Genomic DNA, 27,338 nt, shown 5'->3' on the forward strand with positions numbered 1-27,338 from the left:
TTTTCCTAACAAATAAAACAAAATAAATATAATAAAATATTTATTTAATTACAATATGTTTATTCAATATCCTTGTCTCTATTAGGTACTATAAAATTGCACAATTTTGGAAATACCGACATTCTCTAATTCAAACTTTTTTGAAAATATCGATATGAACAACACTGGCCAAACTGTGGTATCATTTGTGCACATTGACCTGTCAATTTAGTTCGCGAGTTTCTGGAGGCAACTTTAGACACCGAAATAAAAGGTGCAAGAAATTGCATCAAGCAGCGTTTCTCACAGTAGGAAGTAACAGTGCGGTTCTGCTCTATGTAATAACGTGTCGTGTCTATGTAATAAAGTGTTCGCGGTTCTAAGCGCAAGACCTGTCGTCATGTATGGATCAGAGTGTTGGGCCCTAAAGGTGACAGATGAAAAGAGATTGCATGTAGCGGAGATGAGAATGCTTAGATGGATGTGTGGCGTGACGAGAATGGATAGGATAAGGAATGAGTACCTATATAAGGGGAAGCTTGAAAGTTGCACCCATAACAGAAAAAGTAATATAAGGGCAAATCGCCTAGCGTGGTACGGGCATGTGATGCGGAGAAATGAAAGTCATGTGACGAGAAAGGTTCTACGAATGAATGTGGAGGGAAGTACGAGGAGAGGAAAACCGAGGAAAAGGTGGATGGACTGTGTGAGAGATGATATGAAACGAGCGCAAGTGAATGATGAGATGACGGGTGACAGAGAGTTGTGGAAGAGAAAGACATGCTGCGCCGACCCCAAGTGAATGGGAAAAGGGCAAGAGAATGATGATGATGGTTCTAAGCGCATGAAGTGTTTATTGCGAAATTTATTGACACATTTTCATATATTCTACCTTAGCAACAACAATAGTATCGGGTAGCAGCGTATTTTACAGTAGCAAGTGATTGCGCTATTCTTCCCTATGTGACAACGTGCCTCCCAACCACACCGCCCGCGCAAATTAAAGCCACACTCTTCAGTCTGATTTATCGCCAGTCTTCGCGGTGCTAACCGTATAGTGCTTATGGATACGTGTATCGGCACGTTTTCATACATCCTAAACTGTTGAATTCCCTGCAGTCCCGCCGCGTCTGCCTGTTTGTATGCATGTGTGTTCGCGATAAACTCTAAAACTGCTGAATCATCATGCGGTTTTTACTTATCAATAGAGTGATTATGATTATTGGGGAAGGTTTAGGTATATAATTAGTTAAGGTTCTACCACAGTAAAGCACGCAAATACGTAGCACAGCACAATTATGTATCTACGCATAAAGTAAATATACAGGCTGAATTTTTTATGCGATATCCAAAATGCAGTTTCAAACCTCGGATTTCTAATGAGTAATGTATGAATTATTATAACTATACATAGGTTTATTTATTTTCCAGTTGGTCTTCGGTACAATATACCCGAAACCATAATTATGAATGTCACCAAAAGATACGCATAATATGCACAAACTTACAATCAAACCATTGTTTCTGATTTCACGCAGTTTTGCCCCACAAGTACTGCGAAATGGCGCCGCCACAAAGAATACCGAAAAAAGGGGACGCCGAGAGGGATGAATAACTTAGGGTGCCTAGGCAATGCACCGTCCCGTGAACTACGAGTATGTCTGATAGACTCCGCATTGTAAAGAGTTTTTGCACGTTTTAATTTGTAAACATTTACCATATTAAATAAGCTAATCCCTATCAACGCTGTGGAATCGACGACGACGGGGAGCTCATCGCGTACAGTCAGTTAAAAGTAGCGAATACACGCCAAAAGTATCTACTTACATACCTATTTCATTCTCAAACAGCTTAATAAAAAGACGTAAAACAATGAACTATACCAAATACTTTCAAACGAGAACTCTAGAGATAGTAAGATCATAGTAAAATTTAATGGATCTAATGATATTTATATTTTCCCTTGTTTTCTTTTCTAAATGTCAACATACATTTTGGATCTAAGAAGAAAAATTTTTTCCACTAGATCCATTTTGGATCTATCGACTGGATCTAAAGAGAATGATTGTATTTGTAAAAGTATTTCCTGTAGCTGATCTTTTGGCAGCTGTTTCATCCCTTACCTTGATGCTGACTCTACGATCCATCGTACAATATCGCGATGTGGTATTTTTTGGAATTCTAATTTTCATCAGTACGAATACCTAAAGATTGTAAACGGAATTGAGGATGAATCTAAATTAAGCTGAAGCGCGAATGTGTCGTGACTCTGAGTAGAGTGATTCGTTACAAAACGCATCATCTATTAAGCGGTAAAAAATGCCCTGTGGCACAATCGTATATAATGTATATAATAATAAAAACCTAGGTGGCACCAGGTGGGTATGTCCCCTAGATTTTAAGCTTCGATGCGAGACTTTAGACAGAAATAGCTTTTTAATTTCAAATTCAAGAAGACGGAATTAAGTGGTCTTATTTTTTGAAGTGGTTTAATTACCTACCTTTCTTTACAAAGGCACCCTTATTTAGGTACACTGGGGTTAGAAATTAAAATTACTGATTTCTGCGTCGACATATTATTAACTGAAACTACCTACGACTAAACCTTTTCGTGCTGCCACAGAAAAATATTTTTTTGAAGTGAAAACTTCTTTAGCGGCGCTGAGCACTTTTTGAGGTGGGAAAAAAATTATAAACTCGAGACAGCGTAACGCGTAACGCGTAAGGGGCTGACGTCATATGCGACGGACAATGTTATTGACCAAAGAACTTTAGTCATAACGTATCATAATCAGGTCAATTATTTAAAACTGGACTTTTATATTAAGCAATAAAGCTCAATGTGCTAATCTTGTATGTACGGGGTGAAATACGAGGATCTCACAGTTACATTGTACTATATATCACTCCAATATAATTCAATAAAGCTACATCTTGATGAAATCGCTAATAAAAGTTTAGTGAACTCTAGTACTGGTGAATAAAACTCAAAATATCATGACCATGATGATATTTAGATGCGAGGTCTGCAAGGTAACTTTAAAATTTCTATTCGGATTTTAAACAATTAACGCTACAAATTTAAGCTCACTGGCCAGCAATTCCGGAACTAAAGTTTTTCAATGGAAAGGAGGATGGGTCAATTATACATAGTGCTGCAGACATTTTGGACTAGTCATTGAGTTTTCACTTCTGTCGGCACTCCCGGAGTGCAACCCGTTTTTTTTTTACATGTTAGTGATATTACGTTACACTTAGTAAATATTAAACGTTTCTTGTCGAATAAAGCAAACTGAGGCCTAGCAAAAACGGCAACCATTGATAAAAAACGCCAAGCAAAACTTAAATAATGTACCTATGGCAATAGTCCCGTGACTTCGTAGCATCTCTGTCGTCCCGAATACTCCCGATACATTTTAAGTTTTCGTTTGTCGATGTACGATTATCATTTTGCTTAAGCTCCCGTTTATTGTCGAAAAACAAACTGGAAAACACAGCAACGACACAAAAATAAAAAAGTCCGCGAAGCTCCGAAAGCTCCAGGTCACAAAGCGTCGGCACTCGCAGGGCCCATTCATTAGGCCGCCCCACATGTGAAGGGCGCCTGACCTACTACCGTCTAAAACCTACGCTCCTAGCACTATTTTTAGTGATACTGTTTCATTTTGTTACACATGATTTCGTTCATATTTGATAGGTACACATATATGGACTTTTTGTTCGAAGTAAATATTATTGATTGGTTGATCGGTTTATGTTTTATTAAATTTCAGTTGTCAAGAGATAAGTTAATGACGTCGTAACCAATATTTAATTTAAATTAATGGAAAACATGAAAAAGTTACCATCCTGACCAACTTTTGAGACGGCTGTGGTCAAACTTAAATAAGCACTTACTTATAGTAATAATTCAATGACAGATATCGCTAGGTGTTAAGGCCTTATTACGCATAAATACTGAACGATAAACTGCTGATAATTGCATAAACTTTGGTAGCTGAGATGGTACAGCAATAGGCTAGTGTCCCAAAGACACATCTTTGAATCAACTTTTAAAAAACAAATAAAAAAATCTATTGAATGAAACTCGGAGAGTTGAGATAAACCTGTTTGTGTACCTATATACAGTCAAAGCCTCTATAAATGAAAAAAAACAACGGGTTGCACTCCGGGAGTGCCAACAGAAGTGAAAACTCAATGACTAGTCCAAAATGTGTGCAGCACTATTGTATAATTGACCCATTTTCCTTTCTATTGAAAACCTTTAGTTCCGAAATTGCTGGTCAGTGAGCTTGTTTAAAATTCGAAATTCAAATTTGTAGCGTTAATTGTTCAAAATTCGAATAGAAATTGTAAAGATACCTTGCAGACCTCGCATCTAAATACATATTTTGAGTTTTATTCACCAGTACTAGAGTTCATTTTTATTAGCGATTTCATCAAGATGTAGCTTTATTGAATAATATTAGAATGATATAAAGTTAGAATGTAACTGTGAGATCCTCGTATTTCAACCCGTACAAGATTAGAACCTGTTTCATGTAATGTCATTGTGTTTTTCTTTATTGATTTAAATGGCATCTAAATGAGTGGCTATCTAAACGTTACGGTCACGTGATCGCGTTACGCTGTCTCGAGTTTATCATTTTTTCCCCACCTCAAAAAGTGCCCAGCGCCGCTAAAGAACCTTTCACTTCACTTCAAAAATAGTTTCGCCACTCCTACAATTACAAAACGCCAAGCCCTCGTCAAAACCTAGCTTAGATCTGTCTCATTGTTTAACTAAATACCTAGCCTAGCCCGTTGAACCATTATTACTTAACGTAGCCATCACGAATCACGTGAAGAGTTTCATTGAGGAAAGACATGCAACGTCTGCTACATCTGATACCACAATGTGTCCACTTCCATAATTAATTAGCATAGGAGCGCCTATGGGTAATAGACTGATTGCGCATCATCGTAAATTAATAAAGTTTGACGACCGGTCTGGCCTAGTGGGTAGTGACCCTGCCTGCGAAGCCGATGGTCCTGGGTTCGAATCCCAGTAAGGGCATTTATTTGTATGATGATACAGATATTTGTTCCTGAGTCATGGGTGTTTTCTATGTATTTAAGTATGTATTTGTATATTATATATATCGTTGTCTGAGTACCCACAACACAAGCCTTCTTGAGCTTACTGTGGGACTTAGTCAATCTGTGTAAGAATGTCCTAAAATATTTATTTATTTATTATAAAGTAGGTATACGTAACGCTGCCTATAGTCGCACCAATAAAAGTCTGCAGCGGATTTGATAGCCCACGCAGTGTAAGTGTTATTTAGGTTAGGATAGATTTTTAAAAATGTAATCTGGAAGAGCGAGGTCTCCTGATACAGGTACTTTATACCTAATAGGAGGACTCGACCACTATGTATGTATTTACCAACTAAGATTGGAATGAAATAAATTATTATCTTATCAGTAGAAAGTATTCGCCGTTTCTGGCCCCGCCTCTCAGTGGTCCCCGATCCTGACCCCAGGGCCGAGCCACCGCCCATGCTGAACCTAAAAAAAAAAAAAAAAAAAAAAAAAAAAAAAAAAAAAAAAAAAAAAAAAAAAAAAAAAAAAAAAAAAAAAAAAAGCCCCCCATATGTATTAGCAATAGCTATTTGCAATAGGTATTAGCGATAGGTACTTATTTGTGATGCATAGGTACTCTAACTATCAACTCTAATAACCCGCATTGTCTTATTACCTCTTGGAGCTATTTCGATTTATAAGGAATACAGTTCTAACCTTCTTCTGACTAGAATTTACACTATTTAGACTTTGGCAGCCTAAACTAACCTTAACCTTTTACCAAACCTAACTTATTCTTCGAAAACCTTCTCATTTCAAACTAACCTGCTTTCACCTAGTCTTCCGATATAAAGTAAACTCGTAGTTACTTGTTTCTTTCTATTATTTAAAAAAATAACGAGGCGTGTGAGGCATTTCTTGTGCACTTGTTTTCATTGTTAACAGCTTAATTGCTTTATTGATAGATGTCTATTATATTTTATGCTGACAATGGGTTTATTGTTTCCTATACCTATTTTTTTATAATTTTGGTTTGAGTAAAGAGAACGTCTGTTTAGATGAACTTGTTGAGACATGTTACTTTGAGTGATTTAAAAAAAGAACGAGACGAGTCAACTGGTTTCAACATGATTTAGTCTAATACATCAACATTTCTTGTGCGTTGCTATTCATTGTTATAACAGCATAACTGCTTTATTGGTAGACATCTATTATATTTTATACTGACAATGGATTTATTGTTTCATATTATGCTTTTGAATTTGGATTTGAGTAACGAGAACGTCTGTTTAGATGAACTTGTTGAGACATGTTACTTTGTGTGATTGAAAAAAAAGAACGAGACGTGTCAACTGGTTTCAACATGATTTAGTCTAATACGTCAACATTTTTGTACGTTGCTATTCATTGTTATAACAGCATAATTGCTTTATTGGTAGACATCTATTATATTTTATACTGACAATGGATTTATTGTTTCCTATTATGCTTTTGAATTTGGGTTTTAGTAAAGAGAGCGTGTATTAGATGAACTTGTTGAGACATGATTTTAACGGTACTGTACCTTGGTCATAGTGACACAGTATAAAAGCCGAAGAGAAATGAGTTTGAGTAAGTATTACCGTCGTGGCAGTCCTCTGTATCAGAGCTCCTTGTATCTATTGCAGTATATAGAAATATAGTGTTAATTCAACAGTGAAGTGTTTAAGTGTTTATAGAAAGACCCAACAATGGATGTAAGTATGTCTTTTATTACCGTAACTTACTTTGTTTTGTTTTCACTTGTGTTCTTTGTGTTTTAATTATCAAGATTGTAGACAGTGTGTAAATTATTGTTTTATATTGTTTCAGTTCACTGAAAATACTTTCAAGAACTATTACTACCCGGATAATAATAAAGACGAATCAAGCGATGAAGAGGGTACGCTTGGTTTCAAAGTTAAACAAGCCATCGCAAAGAAACGTTCAGGAAACAATATCGATAGTTTCTTTGAACGACCTAAAAAGCAACCCAAAATTGTGAAACGGTCTTCGAATGTGAGCAAAAGTTCACCAGACGGTGTTGCAAACTTATCATCCGGACAAGACGACGGGGCGTATGCATCACATTTGATTAAAATCGAGATATATGATATGCAAACAATTAAAAACGTCCCACCCATGGAACACTGGAAGCATGCGGACTTCAGATTGAAATATTTTGCGTTGGAAGACGATTTGGAGCTACAAAATACGCGAAATATTATTTATAACATAACAAAACAATTAGCTTCTAAGGACAGTAGTGTGAAATATTTTATAGATAATAAGAAACAGTGATAGTTATAATTATTAATGATAGTAGTAGCTTAATGATTGTGTTAACGTATTTCTCATTTTTTACCTCTTAAGTACATTTTCCATGTAACAGATTTTTTTGTGTCGTCTCGTTTTTAAGTAACAAGAATGTTAAGAAATATTTTGTAAATAATAAAATTAAAAAAAAAAAATGTATAGTTTAGAAAGGTATTTGTATTATATGAAAAAATAAAAAATCTTATTTAAGTACACGTATTATTTTATTTCACAAAAAAATGTTTTAAACATATTCCTTAATATAAGGTCATTACATACAGAATTATCAGAAAACAAACTTAGCATATCTTTCATAGTTTTTCCATGATATTTAAAATACAAATAAACTAAACAATATTCACCACAAACTGAAGTAAAATGGTTTTGAAGAGGTTTATTGTTATAAAACCACTGTCTGGTGTTTCTTTTTAAAAATAAGTTATGGTAACCTGAAGGCTTCCTTCCGAAGGAATCAAAATATTCTCCTATACCAGTAACATCAATGTGTATGGCAACCCAGTGGGAGCCTGGTTTCGTGTCAGGGTCCAAATTACTAACAATAAAGACAGGTAGATCGACCCAAATAGGTATTTTGTTGGCAGCAAAAACATTTGTTTCAAACAGTGGGTTTAATTTCTTCATACAAAATTGTATCTCATTAGTATCCATAATTACTTAATTAATAACAATTTATGTCTTGATGATGCTGCAAACAATGACTACAACAAAATAAAGTAAACGAAAGAAAACATTGTATTTATATAATTATGTTTATCAACTATTGTAATCTACAGATACATCACGGTTTTTGTTTATTTCAATAATGTTATCAAATTCTGCATAAACGATACAATTAATGGTGCTAGTTAGAGCCGAATCAAAGCGTACTTCTATCCGAACACTTCCATGTCTAACAAGATTCCAATGTGAAGTTGAACTAGCAGATAAATCTGGGGTTAAATCAAAACATAACAAACAATAACCTCCACCATAATCTGTTCTACTTATTCCATTACCTTCGTTGTGAAAATGAATACCAGTTCCGGAAAATAAGGTGTGATATGCCGCCGCTATTAAACCAGAACTAAATGACGGTTGTAATGTTTTAGAAGGAATTTCATGACCATCTACAAACAAACTAAATGAATTCATATTATAGTTTTGAAAATTAAATGGATTCAAAGCTAAATTTCCATTAAAACCTGAATTTGATACAAATCCAATAATACACCGTTTAGGAATTTGTCCGAGAAATATATTATCCAATGTTTTACCCTGGACCCCTGATGGTATTGTGAGAACCTTAACTTCTGCTCTCGTAATGGGGTACTTCGCAGTCGTTGTTGCCAATACTTTTTGATGGGCTAACAAAACGCTAGGATTTATTTTTGTTCTTCTAACAATGAGACTAGCATCTGTTATTTGTACTTTATATTTTTTATCTTGATGACAAATTAAATTAAACGATTCTTTTGATCGGACTAACTTAATACGCAATTCAACGCCATTTATCAAGAATTTCTCTTGGTTAAATATATCGCCATGCAAATGTCCAATCATTTCCACTTGCTTACTCTCTTTGATAAATTCTAGTCTTTTCTGAAATCCTTTGTTGTTGGCGTCAACGGTATCCATAAAATCTGGGGTATCCTCATACCATAAACCACAAGTAAGATGGGTTTTTTTGGCTGCCGGTCCATAGTTGAGAAGATTTTCCATATAAGCACGATAAGCATATGTATTGTTTGGGGGTGATATGAGTTTTTGATTTAAATATACATCAAGTTGGTTGAAAAGGGAATGTAGCCAGTTATTGGTGGGTCCAACTCCGGCATCTGCTTTTAATTTTGTCCCATCTTGATTCAACACTTTAGCAGTAATATGTAACATTGTGTGTGATAGATCAATGTAGTCATCTCCTGATCCAGGTACTTGAAATTCAATGGGACCATCATCACTTAAAGATGAAATTGGTTTGTAATGAATCCAATGTCCGCTTTCAATACTTGTTTGAGTTGATGGAAGGGCAAATATATCTAATTCTGATTTTGCACATTCACATAAATGACTGTGTAGAAATGACATTATTTAACTTGAAAATATATCGTTATTTTTATTATTATTTTTACTTCCTCTTCGTCGCGATGCTTTTCGAGTAATGAGCGGTTCTCTTCTTTTATTCGACATTTTATACCCAGATCCTGACATGAGAGAATCAATTTTTTCATCAGCCTTTCTTTTTAGGTTAGCGCTCGCTTCCTTAAATCGTGATCGAATGGAACTATCCATAGGACGAGAATTTACCATATCAGATAACAGACCAACCCCTGCCCCTAAGGTTTCTTTTCCAATGGTTTTTAAACCGCTAGATAACAAAGGGAGCACTGATCTAAATAGTCCACCCAAAAAACTGCCTATACCATGTCCTCGTTGGTATGGAACTCCCTTATAGACAATACCTATCCCAGAGCCGGCTTGGTGTGAATAATAATGTTCGTAAGGACAAGAGACTGACGATCTGTTGTAAATCATTTTACTCGTTGAAAGTGTAGCTTCACGCAAGAAGATCCAAATTGAAATGGTACTCTGACACCAGTCGTTGTTCTTATATCTATTTCAATTGTATCGAACTCTCTTCGTAAAACTGGTACATAATGAGCGGGTGAGAAGATGTGAGTTTTATAAGCTCCATAAATGAACTTAGTTGGATCTAAAGGTATTATTCTGAGTAATGAAGTAATAACATCTCCGACTACTTGTGGATGTATTATATCAGTATAAACAAATATTTGAGATGGTAAACCTAAATATAAATTTGCGGGGTTTTTTCCTAATGCATTTTGTTTTAAATTTGTTCTCGGTTTGAAACCCAATTGCAGACTTAGTATCGGAGTTGTTATGATAGATGTTATTTCTTTATTTGTTGTTGCTATTCCAACCAGTTTTGTTAATCCATCATATCGAAATTTTACGTTATTTTTTAACTGTGGGTTTTCATTAAACGCTTGAAGAAAATGATCTATATTATCATATGTAGTGGCTGGTATATGAGTTTTTATATCCACTATTTTTGTAGTTTTGTCGGTGGGTGATACCACCGTTTTCTTTAAATAAATGATGTTTTCGTGATCTTGAACATTATACATGGAACAAGGGTATTGAAATTCCACCAACCCAACTACCCATTCTCCATCCAATTTAATGGTCTTTGGTAATTTAGTTAAGAAATGTGCAGTCGTGTTATCCGTGTAGTAATCTGATGAACTATTACTTAACAAAGTTAGATAAAAACTATTTTCACTCATATTTTCTTTAAGTTTGATTCAGGTATCCAAGAATTAAATTTATTAGGATAACCTTGCCACTTAACTAGTATTTCCTTTCTGCCAGCAACTCGACGCGAGCGTATTATTTTATCAATTTTATACTCGTTGGAGGGGAGGTAAGTTACCTTTTGTAATTCTTTAGAATAAAATGTACCAATGATGGGTTCACCTTCTAAATCCTTTATTGTATAAACAACTCGTGGCGATCTGTTAATAATCGAATCAATAATAAATATTTCATCACTCCAATTACTTTCATAACCTTTTTGAAACACATGCTTATATTTAGTGATTCTAACATGATCACCTACATTTAGTTTTTTAGTTTCTGATGAAATTTGCCTATCTTTTTTGCGATCATATAAATTACACCAAACAGTCATAATATTATTAGAGCTAACATCAACTGGACGCATTTTAATGCTAGAATGATAGCTATGGTTGTAAGAATGTAAAAGATCTTGTAATATATTTGTGTAGTTATATGTATTCTTATGAGTGAAGTAACGCCACATTTTCATTTTAAGTGTTCTTTGAAACCTTTCTACTATACTTGCTTTAATGTCGGGGTTATTAGTGGTATAATAATTAATATTTTTGCTCTTAAAGTAATCTCTAACCGCCTTTGAAACAAATTCTGTACCTTTATCAGATTGGATGTGACGGGGAACAGAGTTGGCTTCAGTAAATATGCTTTCAAAACATTGTTTAACAGTTGCTGAATCCTTCTTCTTCATGGCTCTTGCAAAAGCATATTTACTGAATACATCAATAACACAAAGAATATATTTGTACCCATCATTATATTGACTATAAGTACTCATATCACTTAAATCGGCTTGCCAAAGTTCATTAAAGTTCGAGAGAATGTATTTATTTCTAGTAAATCGTCTATGAGTAGGTTTATGCAGCGTGTACGTATCTTGAGATTGTAACCATTTTTTCACTTCCTCTTTGTTCATTTGACCTTTCATTTCCTTTGATAAATTATTTAAACTGCTATAGCCAGCTGGATTAGAGACATCATAGTAGATTCTGTTAATGTCTAATAAGGAGTCCATCTTTCCCACTCTATTTTCTTTCCGGATCGCTTTTGCTCCCGTGTAGCAAGAGGTGTAGAAGTATTATTATCTTTATCTGTTGAGGCTCTCGTCTTCACAGATGTGGAGGGGGTAAAGGGTTCAATCAAAGGAGTACCATTAATAAATGCTAAATTTGTAGGATTACCTATGCATGACCTAGGCACTTCGATATCTTTTAAAAGTAAAGCAAACACTTCCCATCCAATTGGCTTAGGACGTTTAAGACATCTAACGGTGTCGCTTACCAAATCAGTAATATTACTATTTTGAATGGTTTGGTTATTTATAACAACTTCACCAGTCTGTTTCCACCAAATTTTCGGTTTACTTGAAACAATGTAATCTAACAACGTTCGAGCTTTTTTTTCATAAGATTTAGGTAATATGTTTATAATTTTTGATGTACTAATTGGCATTAGTTCTTGATTTATTTCACCAGGTGGTGTATTAAACGATGACGGTGTAGCTGCTTCAGTAACATTATCTGTAACTGACTCATTATTTTCGTTCTCCTCCTTTTTGTTCACTTTTGTTTTTATAATATCATTACTTTCGTTGATGACTTGATCTAGTCCCTCCATCACGATGGGTATTCTAAACGGTTTTCGATCTGTTTCAATAAAATGTAGAAATCTTTGTAATGCTTGAGAATATAACGTCCACTTTTCGCGATCATTCATTTTACTTTTAAGGATCTTTTGCATCTCTCCATCTAGCCGAGATGAGGAATTTTCGGGTGGACTCTCATTCCGTTTCAGTCTTTCAATAAAATCTGATTCTACTAATAACATTTTTTTTGTGTTTTCCATTTTGTTTATGATAAAGAGTTCACTAAAGCACTTAAAACTGCACCTAAAATAATAGGTAGAAATGCACCTCCTTTTTGAACTATAACAGTTTTTCTTATTTTATGTTTCCCTTTCGAAACTAATTTTCTTAAAATATCTTTATATTTTTTTAGTTTCGTCTTTTCTTTTTTTTCCAATGGAATTTTCCCATTTAGGACGTTATAAATACACTCACAAATAATGTTGATCTCTTCATCGTCACAAGATTTAAGTAACGCAGTACGATATTTGGGTTTAAGCAACTGCAATGCTTCAAGTAAATGTTTATATGTGTTTACTCTTGCATGCATCATGTAGAACTGACTAAAATATGCTGATTTTTATCATATTTAAACCCCTTTTTAGGTACATACACTGTGCAATGCCCATCGAACGGAAATATTTTTGTTTTGAAACGGCATATGTCATTTGTATTTTGTTTCAGGTCAATCATGAGGTAACCATGAGCCTCCTTTGTAGCATCTTTGTAGGCTTCGTCCACAAACTTTGAGTTTTCTGGGTAAACTTGTCGTGACAGGTAGCGTATTTGAGTTTTATCTCTGGGATTTTTAAAAAATACAATGTAGCTTGTATTCAATGAAATATCACGTTGACCTCGACCTTGATGAAATATGTTTTGTGTAATATAAAAAACACTTAAGTTTCTATGATGACTACCTTTCGTAAAAATGTCAACGATTCGTCCATCTGATTCTCTCATCAAGTCATCTATAATAAGAAGTTTAGGTTTCTTCCCATCAAAAATTGAAAAATCTGGTATTCCTTGACTATAATTTACATTTTCCAGATTGTAGAGAGGTTGCATTTCATCATAACACCAAATGATTTCATCAAATTCAACATTACATATCTCTTTGGAGTTATTCAAAAAGTTTGTGACAAATTGAGTTTTACCACAGCCACTAGGACCTGCGACAATGGTGGTGAAAGGATGATAAAAGTGAATCATTATTAAATATCGTAATCTATGTGTATGTGTGTGTGTGTGTGTGTGTGTGTGTTGGAGAGTGTTGATATGTTAACGGATGGACTTTAAATGGTAATATTCAGAAAGATGATTACTATTTAAACAACTCAGATATAGTAGAAAAAAACAAAAGGATTACGTAAAAAAAAAATTTATTACATATGATCACACTTTTAACATCAATTTTTTTTGTTTCTTATTTACAAAACTACCTTAAAAGATACAATAAAATAAAATTCATACATTTTTTTTTTTACATGTTATATATCTTAAAAATTACATTAATTTCATTACAAAAATTAATTACAAGTAATATCTTAAAAATATACAATGTACAAACAATAATTTGGAATTCGAATGTTCTGTGTGATTAAATTACAACTTTAAAACTTTTTAATTATTGCGGTATTTTATAATGACCCCACGCAAGAGTGTCAGAAGAGTTTTCTAATAAGAATCGTTTTGTATCTTCATGCGATAATGATATTTTATTTATTTTTTGAGTGAATATTATATGTTTTATAGACTTAAATCTTAACATTTGAGCGCGTTGCAAATTTTTATTAAATAAACACGTTTTGTAATTGTCAAGAGTAAATTTTTTTGTAACACATTTATTGACTCCTTTGGCTTTTGATAAAACACCGTATTTTTCAGTTTTCTCATCATTCTCGTCATATTTTTCAACATCTAAGGTATACATTTTAGACCTCAGACCTACGAATTCTTTTAAAATTCTACCATTATTTTCATCTTTGAAAAACCCTAATAGCTTTTTATTTATTAACGGAAAATCATATTTATTGTTAGGAGGATAGTCAGATGTATCAAAATATAAATTAAGGTCTGATTTTATATCTGCGTAATAATTTTCCGTGAAAATTTGATATACTAAGCTATCAGTATCTGTATAAAGAAGCTTAAGATTGTCTGGATATTTGGTTTTCATGTAGCTGTAGTGAAAGTCATACATCAAAGTTTTTGATATATCTAATATGCAAAATCCCAAATAAATCGGTTTATTATAAAATATTTTAGTTTTATTCAACTGAACGGCCACTAAATTCTCAGAGAATATGGATAAACTATGGAACTCGGGTTTCGCTATCAAAGATTGAACCCCCTGCGTTTTTCCTCGATTTTCCCAGTTATTTAATAATTTGACATTTACACGTTTTGCAACATTTTCCATGGTCTTACCGAACACTGAATTATTCATTAGTTTAAAGAAATCTTTTTCAAAATCAGATGATGCCTGTGATCGCATGTGGGTGTTCAAATCTATGTAACTTTTTAACCACATAGACTGTTGAAATTTAAGAATGCGATGGATTTTACTCAATTTCAAACCATTTTTTAAACACTGTTTTAGATTTCTATAGTGAATGACATAATTCGTTTTTTTTATTTAAATTAGGAATTAATTTTTTTTCTTTGGAATTACCCAAACAAACGTTTTCAGGACAGAATGGCAAATCTGAATGAGAGTCATGCAACTCGTTAGGGTATTCGAGATCAACTTCTAAAATTAAACCATGATCAGCGTCATCAGATATATTAAAGTCAGTATCTGTATTTACCCATTCAAATTAACCGGTAGGAAGACATTGAGACATAGCCCACCCGTAAAGGTTATTTGCATCAAAGTACATAAGAAATGACGATGGGATATTATGATTATAATCTGACAAAAAAATATTATTAGCCTTCGCATATCTATTACTACATTGTGATATGCCACCTCGAATATTTTTCGCTATAAAAGCTATTTTATCGATATCAGTTAGGAGTTCTAGTTTTATTTTTGTAGTTCTTAACATTGCATCCCAACTTAATCCCGGAGCAGTATAATAATGAGCGGGGTCTAATCCATACGTCTTAAGACAAAGGTTTCTAAAATTTTCAAATATATCAGTTAGTAATAAAACATCAGTTTTTAAATATAAATCAGAATAATCACCCATATTTTTGCATTGAAAATGAGACCAAACATCTTTTGCGTGATCATAATCCTCCTCTGAGATTTGACTATCAGACAAGGAACTAAAGAAATCATCTTTAGAGGGAAGAGCTGTTAAGTTTAAAGAATCGTATGATGACATGTGTTCATAGGGATATACACCCTTTCGTAATAAGCGTTTAAAATCCTCCTCGCATGAAAAATTCAATTTTAATTCATGAAATTGTTCAGGCAACAAGTTTTTTGCCAATTTGTCAAGACTACTGGACATAAATTTAAGAGAATCAACAAATCTCAATTTAACTGTGCGATTATTTATTTGCAAGCTCTTAGAAAATGAAATGTATTTCTCTTTGTTCTCTGGAATCAGTTCAATGTCGCCTTCCACCAAACCAAGCCCATGCACTATAAAATGACTATCATAGTTACACAAATTATGGAAAAATACAGGTACAAAATTAGGTGCCCTGTATTTTTCGGAACAAAATTTATGTGCCACTCCTTCATAAAGACCGGTATGGTAATTATAGGAAATGAATGAATCCTCGTTTAAATTTTTATCACAAATATAACATGTACTACTCTGAGAAATATTCACATTATTTGCGTTAGATAAAGGCAATGGAGTTTTTACAAAAGTATTTCTCCTACAAATGGCCTTTAAGTCTTGTTCCATATACTTCATAAATTCCTGGGTGCAATTTTTGCCTTTATATGTTCTGTACACTGATAATTTATCATTATAAGAACATTTAATGTAGTATCCAAAACTATATACCTCATGTTTTTGTACATTTGTTGTTGAGGATGTAGTAGGATTAATTTTACCTGTTTGAATCGGGTTTAGAAAGGCCTCGAAATCAGCATAAATAACAAAAGGTACCCTTAATTTACGTTCATAATTATCGAAAGTAAGTATATTGCAGGAAACGTTTTCATTGAACCAGTTTTTCTTTTTATCCTGTTCTGAAGGTAAATGTGTACAAACATGGAAACAATCGTTTCTTTGATGATTCATTAAATTGTCGCGAGTTGTAAAGTTCGACAAACAACCATCACAAATATGTGCGGCATGCTGTGTATTTGATAATTGTTTAGATACTAACCTAGATAAATTTTTGATATAGCAATAATGCCCCTTACTGTCTTTGGATATGTACAATAAGTTCAAGTGGGTAGCTTTTTTGCACTTTGTTAAGTGTAATGGGCCTACTACGTCATGTATTTTACTTTTCGAATTGTATTCAAGACCAAAAACGTTTATACTTATATCATTCATTTTTTCAAATTTCTGAATATCTCCAACTTTAAGTGGGAAAGTTAAATTTCCAAAATTTAATTTATTTTTATGCGCTATATACGATTTCGTAGTGTTTGAACGATGACTTGTAGGTGGATACAAGCCTGACAATACAGCCCATTTAAAACATTCATGATCACTATTTTTTACATTAATAACTGCTTTTCTGTTCTGAATATCACGTGGTAATTCGATATAGGAAGAACCACGCATTGGATTAAATTTGTTTACATTAACATCTAGATAGTTAAATTTTACTAAACTCCATCCACTATCTTTTCTCTCAAAGTTAAATAATTTTGTTAATATATCTTTAACAACTGACTCGAAAATCTCATCTTTGTCGCTACTAACATCAACTACATTGTTACATAATTGGAAATCAAATGTATTATTTACTTGTTTGGTCTCTTGAGTAAAATCCGCATTTAAAATAAAGTTTACTTTTAAAGCATGGTGATCAGTGAGGGAACGATCCAATAATGCAAAGATTTTATCTTTATTTTCTAGTAATATAGATTCGGGAGTAAATGGTTGGTGAACATTTTCATTTAATAGTATTCTGAAAGTGGCCACCCTATTCTTAAAAGCATTTTCAATTAACTGAACATTAACCCATTCAATGTCAGCCCTTAAAACATTATTTTTGTGAAGATTACTATTTAAATGATTTTTAAAATATCTTTTAGAGACAAGCTTATTACACACAGAACATTCAATTTCATGATTATTATTTGTACTCACAATGACATCGGGAACTGGTTCGGATGATGTTGATGCGACAGGTTCAGCAGCTACTAGACGGTTTTTCTTCGACAAGAATTCTTCAGTCTCCAAAACTGCACCTGTTATTTTTACTCCCCGTCCTATTTGAGAAGATCTATAACAATACAAAAAAAAAAAACATAAATATCTTAATGTCAGATAAAATAAAAATAATTACTAAAATGGTTGGTTGTATATACTAACGTAAGTCTTTTCGACACTGCTGACAATAGGCCTGCATCATCAAAACTCCATCAATCACATCTGATGTCTCAGTATTCCCCTTGGAATTTTTGATGTGGCCATCACATGGTGTATAATAAGGTATAATATCAGAATCTTCCAGTAACGTGTGAGGTAATTTGTTTGAAATGTGCCACATCCTTATATTTCTATGAAAAACTTCTAAAATAAATTCTTTACTTAATTCCTCAATCTTATCACGAGGTAAAGTGAGACCAATATGATAGTAAGTAAACACCATTATGGAAAAGGATATCACAGTACAAGCACGGCACCAAAACACTGAATGATATGAACTCGAGATACCCCGCTTATATAACCAGTCCTCTCCCACCCCACGTTTATCCTAACAATAAGTGCAAGTCACAACAAGTTAGGAACCCATCCTTTGTTAAACAGGTACTGGTTAAGAGTTATAGACATGTATGAACAGGAATATTTTTACTTACGCCTCTCGATGAAGTTGGCTCACAAGACGGGCAGCCTCGCATAGATCTTCATTTTCTTCTATTTCTTCACAGAGTCTGATAAGTTCAAGATCGTAGACATCACAGCTCAAAGAGTCCATTATGAAATGAGAAATCATACAGTGCTTTCTTTCATTTAAATAGTTGACTACAGGTATAAGATTTCTAAGAGTGGGGACTGCAACCTTTACAAATGAGAATGTGATACAATAAAAATAATCTGTTACATGGAAAATGTACTTAAGAGGTAAAAAATGAGAAATACGTTAACACAATCATTAAGCTACTACTATCATTAATAATTATAACTATCACTGTTTCTTATTATCTATAAAATATTTCACACTACTGTCCTTAGAAGCTAATTGTTTTGTTATGTTATAAATAATATTTCGCGTATTTTGTAGCTCCAAATCGTCTTCCAACGCAAAATATTTCAATCTGAAGTCCGCATGCTTCCAGTGTTCCATGGGTGGGACGTTTTTAATTGTTTGCATATCATATATCTCGATTTTAATCAAATGTGATGCATACGCCCCGTCGTCTTGTCCGGATGATAAGTTTGCAACACCGTCTGGTGAACTTTTGCTCACATTCGAAGACCGTTTCACAATTTTGGGTTGCTTTTTAGGTCGTTCAAAGAAACTATCGATATTGTTTCCTGAACGTTTCTTTGCGATGGCTTGTTTAACTTTGAAACCAAGCGTACCCTCTTCATCGCTTGATTCGTCTTTATTATTATCCGGGTAGTAATAGTTCTTGAAAGTATTTTCAGTGAACTGAAACAATATAAAACAATAATTTACACACTGTCTACAATCTTGATAATTAAAACACAAAGAACACAAGTGAAAACAAAACAAAGTAAGTTACGGTAATAAAAGACATACTTACATCCATTGTTGGGTCTTTCTATAAACACTTAAACACTTCACTGTTGAATTAACACTATATTTCTATATACTGCAATAGATACAAGGAGCTCTGATACAGAGGACTGCCACGACGGTAATACTTACTCAAACTCATTTCTCTTCGGCTTTTATACTGTGTCACTATGACCAAGGTACAGTACCGTTAAAATCATGTCTCAACAAGTTCATCTAATACACGCTCTCTTTACTAAAACCCAAATTCAAAAGCATAATAGGAAACAATAAATCCATTGTCAGTATAAAATATAATAGATGTCTACCAATAAAGCAATTATGCTGTTATAACAATGAATAGCAACGTACAAAAATGTTGACGTATTAGACTAAATCATGTTGAAACCAGTTGACACGTCTCGTTCTTTTTTTTCAATCACACAAAGTAACATGTCTCAACAAGTTCATCTAAACAGACGTTCTCGTTACTCAAATCCAAATTCAAAAGCATAATATGAAACAATAAATCCATTGTCAGTATAAAATATAATAGATGTCTACCAATAAAGCAGTTATGCTGTTATAACAATGAATAGCAACGCACAAGAAATGTTGATGTATTAGACTAAATCATGTTGAAACCAGTTGACTCGTCTCGTTCTTTTTTTAAATCACTCAAAGTAACATGTCTCAACAAGTTCATCTAAACAGACGTTCTCTTTACTCAAACCAAAATTATAAAAAAATAGGTATAGGAAACAATAAACCCATTGTCAGCATAAAATATAATAGACATCTATCAATAAAGCAATTAAGCTGTTAACAATGAAAACAAGTGCACAAGAAATGCCTCACACGCCTCGTTATTTTTTTAAATAATAGAAAGAAACAAGTAACTACGAGTTTACTTTATATCGGAAGACTAGGTGAAAGCAGGTTAGTTTGAAATGAGAAGGTTTTCGAAGAATAAGTTAGGTTTGGTAAAAGGTTAAGGTTAGTTTAGGCTGCCAAAGTCTAAATAGTGTAAATTCTAGTCAGAAGAAGGTTAGAACTGTATTCCTTATAAATCGAAATAGCTCCAAGAGGTAATAAGACAATGCGGGTTATTAGAGTTGATAGTTAGAGTACCTATGCATCACAAATAAGTACCTATCGCTAATACCTATTGCAAATAGCTATTGCTAATACATATTGCAAAATACCTATCTCTAATACCTATCACAAACACCTACTGTATACACACATAAAGAAGGCATGAATGGAGACGTCGGTGGGTTAAGGAAAGGGTCCAGGCAGGTAGTATGCTCGGTAACACAATAGCGCGCCCGAGTCGAGATCGAACAATAGAAAAGGGTCGACGAGCCTATTGTTACCGTGGTGAACAAGGTGTATTGTTTAATTAGCGTATTTCGTAAGTCCCTGAAGGAGGCGCCGGGCACTGCTGGGACCTAGCGCAATCAATTCAAATGGGGGGCTATTTGTTTTTTTTTTTTTTGTTTTTTTTTTTTTTTTTTTTTTTTTTTTTTTTTTTTTTTTTTTTTTTTTTTTTAGGTTCAGCATGGGCGGTGGCTCGGCCCTGGGGTCAGGATCGGGGACCACTGAGAGGCGGGGCCAGAAACGGCGAATACTTTCTACTCTTATCTTATCTTATCTATACGTCATAATTTCATAGAAGTTTGACGTTTAAAATGACACTTGCACTGCGTGGGCTATCAAAATCGCTGCAGACTTTTTACGGTCTAACTATACTAAGTTTCATGTCAAGTCTGGCTCGACACACTTGGTTAATGCTAATTCTACGGTCCATTTGGCACGTATACAGGTATACATATACATTATTATGAGGTACATACCTTCATGAGCAGCAGCTGGTCGGAGAGCGCGCGCTCGCCGCCGCACGCCGGGAATGAACCCAGGTACTGAAACAAAACACCATTTAGCTTAATGAAATGTGGCCTCTAGTTTTGCAAGTCATTATTGCTGCCTTTAATAAGTACTTTTAAAGATAGATATTTATAACATAATAAAACCAAGCAGTTTTGAACAAATACAGAGAAATGAAAAAGTTTTTGATACAATATATACTATTTATTAATAATGAATAGCTTACAAACGTAAATTAATTAAAATTTAATTAAATTGCTCACAAAAGTGCAACTTATTAATAAGATAACATATTGAGTTCATCAAAGCGTAACAACAACATATCTTCTATTAGCTGTATCGAATCGCCATCGACAGCCCCTGAGATCGCGTCACGTGACTTTCATTATAATAACCACTAATTAAGCTACCCTATGAGGGCTGCCTCGTGCTCTGTGAGGGAATATACCCCACAATGATGTCATTTCAAACGTTTACTCGTATAGAGTAGGTGGAAGTGAGTCCAATATTAGTGTTAACACAGATCTAGATTCCTATTTGTTGTTTTAGGACTAAAACGTGTCCACATTGTTAGTACAGCCATAATTCCACCCACACCATTTTATTTTACAACAACATATGTAGGAGAGGAGGCTCTTATTTTAAGATAAACTATGATGGAAAAAGAAGCTAGCAAAAAATATAAGGTAAGTACCCCTATTAACGAGCCCATTAAAATCGGCACTGATTACCGCGGTATGTACAAAAAGGCGTTTTTTAAGAAAGCCAATTGACATTTTTAAAATTGAAGTACACACAAATAAAGCCTTCTCTATTGACTGTCGTATAAGTATAACACTAGTAAAGAAACACAAAGTAAATAATTCGAAAACCGTAAACTAACTCATCGGGGGCGCAGGATTTGAATTTTTCATATTAACGCACAACACCTCAAGTAAGTAAACGCGTATTTTATTTAGTGATTTTAATAGTAATGGTGAATATTATAGAAAGACTAAGACTTTATATCAATTCTTAATTATGATATTTATGGTTCCCAAATCCTCAATTTGTAAATATTTACTTGCCAATAGTAAAAAACAGGAAATTAAAAACCTCGGTGTTGGGTTCCATTTTTTGGTGTGGTTCCTAATTTCGAGGTATACCTCGGTGATACCGGAAACGGTATTTTAAGTTCGAAGGGTTATATATTCATATGTAAATACATATTTCCTTAACTCTTGATGTTATTGAAATATTTAACCATCTATAAAGCTAAAGAGCTATCAACGTAGTATGAAGTCTATTCAAGAACTCTTAATTTTGACTACAGTTTTAAGCACTTAACTGGAGGTTTCCTTAGAAACCATTATATGAGAATCTTGTTTAAATATTGATATAAAAACAAAAACATGGCTGTCAAGTCTGTTTTATACAATGTTTCGTAATATTTAGTATCTTCAATTTTGATTGTGTTCAAAATATACGCAATCTTTATTTATTTTTATTGCTCGTAAATGAGTTTTACGATAATGTGAATTAAACCGTTTAGCGATGGTTACAAAAGACATCACTCGGTAATAAGATGTATGGGAACCTAATACCGACCGACTTACAACTTTGGTAGGAAATAAATAGGTTCATAATATAATTATTAAAAACCTATTGTATTATTTTAATTAGAACATATAATACACCAACATACAATCGCAATCCAACGCGGCAACGCAGAGAGCGTGATGGGCACCTTTGCGTCGGGGGCAGCCCGGGACGGGTTTCAGTTGGTTATTTATTTTATACATATTTAGTTTGTATTTAAGTTTAGTTTTTAATTAATTTAAAATTATGTTTGGATTATGTGTTATTAATAAAAGATGCAGATGTTTTTTTGATACGACCACATGTATATTATTATCTAAGCGTAGTTAGTAGGTGTACGTAGAGTCAAAGGAATTCACTTTCATAATTATGTTTTACTAAAAATCCTCTTATTTTTCCTTATAGAAAAACCAAAAAAAAATTAATTGAATCCTATGATTGGAAATCTGATTAAATATAATACGTACCTAGTATTTATTTAACTACTTTTGTCAAATAAATATAAGTATAGGAAGTAAAAATGCGATGGGTTTATTTACCCTCGTAAAAAGGAACCCTTATCCGCGGTATTTGGGTAGCAATGATCAATTACCACGGTAAAAGGCGATTTCGACGTTTTAGGTTTAATAATTATTTTTTTCTATATAACTGGCCAAAAGGAGTCCAAAAACGAATGAAATATGAATTTCAATATACAAACTATCATAAAAAAATATGTCTTTGTTCATACAGAACCAGCTTATGTTTCATTTTTAGCTGTCTTTGTAAAAGTTGCTTAACCCCCTCGTTAATAGGGGTACTTACCTTATGTGGTATATACACGGTGTAACATGAGGAAACCGAATAATTTTAACCACGCATTTCTGAGGTCAAAAGAAAAAAAAAAGTAATATAAGTTTAGGTTAATTTCACCAAAAGAATTTCTTTTATTGTTTTGTTTTTTAAATTTTTTGAATGTATTTGTACATAAAAATTATGTGTTATTGTCTTGTCACTTGATCAGGAATACGCTGTTAAAATTATTCGGATTCCTCATGTTACACCGTGTATAACGAGATGTAGTTTGCAGTATATGGCAAAAACTGGACCCCAAAATCTTTGCCGTTGGACTCTTTAGCTATAGCAATAAGTTTAGCGACGTAGGGAGGACTAATAGTCATTGTGTACAACATTAACTGCGAGCGTTCACGGAACCCGCTAGGGAACTAAAATTGAATTGGATTGAGGTGAGGTGAGGGCGAAATTGTTTAAATGGACATGGTTACTAAAATTACAATTGTTTTGTTTGCCCCTTAAATTTTCCTATAGGATAACATTAACTATATGTATACCAATTTAATCAAGGGGTCGTTTGAGGAGGTGGTCAGAAGTATTTTAAATAAATGTTTTTAAATAAATGCTTCACAAACAGCACTCGTGAACGGGTGCTGTTTGTGGAGACTGGTCTGTTTAAGCTAACACGAGCTATTATACTTAGTAACTTAATTTTTATTAATTAATTACAGTGAGACGCCTCATTTTGTTCTGGTATGTTTCTTTTCTCTTATTGAATGTATTAATTATACAGGATATTGACTCTTGGAGACCCTATACATCTCTAAGGATAACTTGATAAACTATTCTTATAGTTCTGACACCTAGAGACATTTACACCTCTAAATATTATAGAATTTTATAAAATTGTTGATGTTATTATTTTTGCTTTTATGTAAATTCAATGTTGACCTGCCCTTGTGGCCTGTGCCCTTGTGGCCTATTTGCTGAATAAATGTTGATGTTTGATGTTTAACTCGCAAGTTTAAGTACAGAAGTATGTTTAAATTTATTTTCCTTAAACTATTTCAAGTAGCAACAGTAAGTCCAAGCTGGTAGGATGACATACGAACGCCACCATAATGCGACCGCAAATTCGCGCTCCGGTTACACCCACGCTTTTGTTAGGAAAAGGGCTAGTTCGTGCACATTCACACCAAAACAACTCATACATATATTGGCGCTTTCTATGTCAGGATCAGATCAAAACATAAAGGAAAAAGCCCGTCGCATTTAGAACTTAGCAAAAATCGTGTTTTACAAAAAGACGCGACTGTATTTGTGTGTTTGTGATTCTAAACATACTATTCTGCAACACATTGATATTTAAGGACAGAAAAAATAATATGTACCAATAAAATTTAGCACCTATTTGCAATCTAAAATAGTTGCTGTAATTTTTTTGCAAATATGTCTAAGTCGAATTCTCTGTGGTCGAATCATTTATATTTAGCAACCCACACTAATGTTACAACGACATCTATCGGGTGGTGGTGAAACTACGAAAATAAGAAGCTCGCGCGTGCAGCAGTGTTGTTACTAACCAAGAGTTCAACCTGGTGCCGAAAGATTCTCACAGATGTCGCTAGGCTACTCTTCTTGAAGAGTACTGTGTACGTAAGTTAAACAAGGTTAAAACTTTCTTTTTGTTGAACTTAGTAATTTATTATTAGCCATTTAAAAATTAGATCTGCAGCGTTTTATTATTTAGTCTTGAAAGTTTAAATTTTAGAACCAGAACTTGAGCGTTCTTTGTAGTTTTCTGCAACTCGTCGCCGAGTCGCCTTGTAGAACTTTTAATTTTTCCATTATAATTCCAGTAACTTTGTCGACTTTTGTAACGTGAGTCATTTGCGTCTAACCCGGTAGTTCTGATTTTTGCAGACTTGTTTATGATGTTGGCCCAAAGAATAATCCATGTTTGTGACCTCAAGCGCCGAATGCATCAACGTTCACTACAGCAATTGTATATGGTGCTAAGTGCGGCTTGCAAACCGGAAACTGAGTTCGATTCAAACTCTGGGTCATACTATAAATAATATGATTACCTTAAGTTTCCTCTCCCCTTCCTTTTACCTCCTAGCTACCCTCAGCTACCCTCAGAGGCAATTATAAAAATCACTGACTGGCAAGAATTCCTTCGTCCGAGCCTGTCTCTTGGCCGGGTCTCCTACAACCAAACTGTTGCTTCGAAAATGGTTAAGAATATCCGGCCGACCGACCGGGAAACGGTAAATAAGACTGACGTGACACGGCAACAGGTGAAAATTCTATTGACTTTTTTCTGAGACTTTTTTAGATATGATAATAATAGATCATAGTTCAATTGACAGTTATAAAAAAAGAAGTTAAGAACAAATATTTTCGTAAAAATTTTACGGGATCCATTTAAGCAATTCTGGTTACATATTATGCTGGCGAGCTTATAGGTCTGTAAATATTTTCTCAGATAAATAAATCCCGGGTGCGGTCGGTGCAAACACAAGGGGGTGGTAGAGTATTAAATTCCTCGCGCACCTCACGAGCCTCCGACCCGACTTCCGTTTAATACTAAACGAGTTATCCGCACTCTTCCGAGGTTCTTCCTCACGTTCATACTTCAATCGTTTAGCTATTTTATTTAAACTTTTAACTCTTAAGAATGTTTTAAGTCGTCATGTTTAATACACCAGAAGTAGCAATGAGTGCTAATCAAATTGATCAGGACAAAAGAGGTTCTAGGACAAGTAGAATTATCTTAACTTAAAATTTAAGCCCATGCTTCCGAAAAGTATTCGTTAATTATTCAGAGCTTGTAGGCTGAAAATACGGTGATGATTGCTAAACTACAGCAAGGATAGATGACGTTCATTATCAAATACCCGTAAGTGAATAATGAACTTTGTGGTTGTTAATGTCTCGTTTATAACAACTGTGTTGTTTTTGCCTTATCCATATTACATACTCGTATCCATATATTGAAAAGCTCAGAAAGCCTGACTTCTAAAAATAGGTAAATATCTTTCACAAACACCACTTCCAATCTATTAAACAAAATTAACAAAATTACATTTTAAAATTATTTGTTGTAATGTTAGTTGGTCAAATATAATAGTAATAGGGGAGCCCAAACGGGATTTTTGTAGTTACTCGAGCGCGTCAGATTACTCTCATAATCACTCATGAGTGATATCTTGCTACCCCGCGTACCTACCTACCATTGGTTGGTGGAGGGTTCAACAAATTGTTAAGCAGATTTTGGAATTGGTCATATTAGTCCAAATTAACGCTATAATTGTGCTATTACTAAATCTGATAATTATTTGTACGCATTTCCTTAATCTGACGGTGACAATGTAAAAATTAGGCGTCAAACTTATGTTCGTCAGATTAATAAAATTCCTACAAATAAGTGTTCTATTAAGTTATGCAAGATCCATCTCTCTGTACTGAATTCACCAGTATTGCACTATTTTTTTATACTTTTTACTGTCATATTATCTTGTTGCTTATCTTGCTTAACTAACTAACTTCATAATATGAATAAGCAAAGTCCGACGGAAGTGTACATGGGCTTGTTGTAACCACGACAAGACCTTTGTTGTGAAGGCGAGTAGCCGGAGTGCGGCGAGAACTAGCTTGTATTCGCGATACTTCACAAACAATCGCTTCACTCCGCAATAACAGTTCTATTATGATCCTATAGACCTTACTGCCGTATTCGAACTTCAAGATTTTCACAAGAGACGACACGTAGGTACTAGATCCATTCTAGATACGTTATAGTTTATCAACTAGTTCTCTTTTGCAGCGCAATTCTGGCAACCAAGTCACTTTTACGTTAGATAGAGTAAGATATCTATTAGATGTGAATTGGATC

The 27,338-nt window shown here is 33.9% G+C and overlaps 1 protein-coding gene across 2 annotated transcripts in view; it reads right to left on the bottom strand.

The window, feature by feature from the left end:
* LOC134664668 (EGFR adapter protein-like) overlaps positions 1–27,338 on the bottom strand; it is a 160,055-nt gene that overhangs the window by 107,478 nt on the left and 25,239 nt on the right. For both annotated transcript variants that reach the window (XM_063521410.1, XM_063521409.1), the window contains exon 2: positions 21,058–21,123. In XM_063521410.1, the coding sequence (XP_063377480.1) occupies positions 21,058–21,123 (66 nt within the window). The remainder of the gene's footprint in view (positions 1–21,057; positions 21,124–27,338) is intronic.

The sequence above is a fragment of the Cydia fagiglandana genome, chromosome 5 (assembly GCF_963556715.1).
Source record: "Cydia fagiglandana chromosome 5, ilCydFagi1.1, whole genome shotgun sequence".
NCBI lineage: Eukaryota > Metazoa > Arthropoda > Insecta > Lepidoptera > Tortricidae > Cydia > Cydia fagiglandana.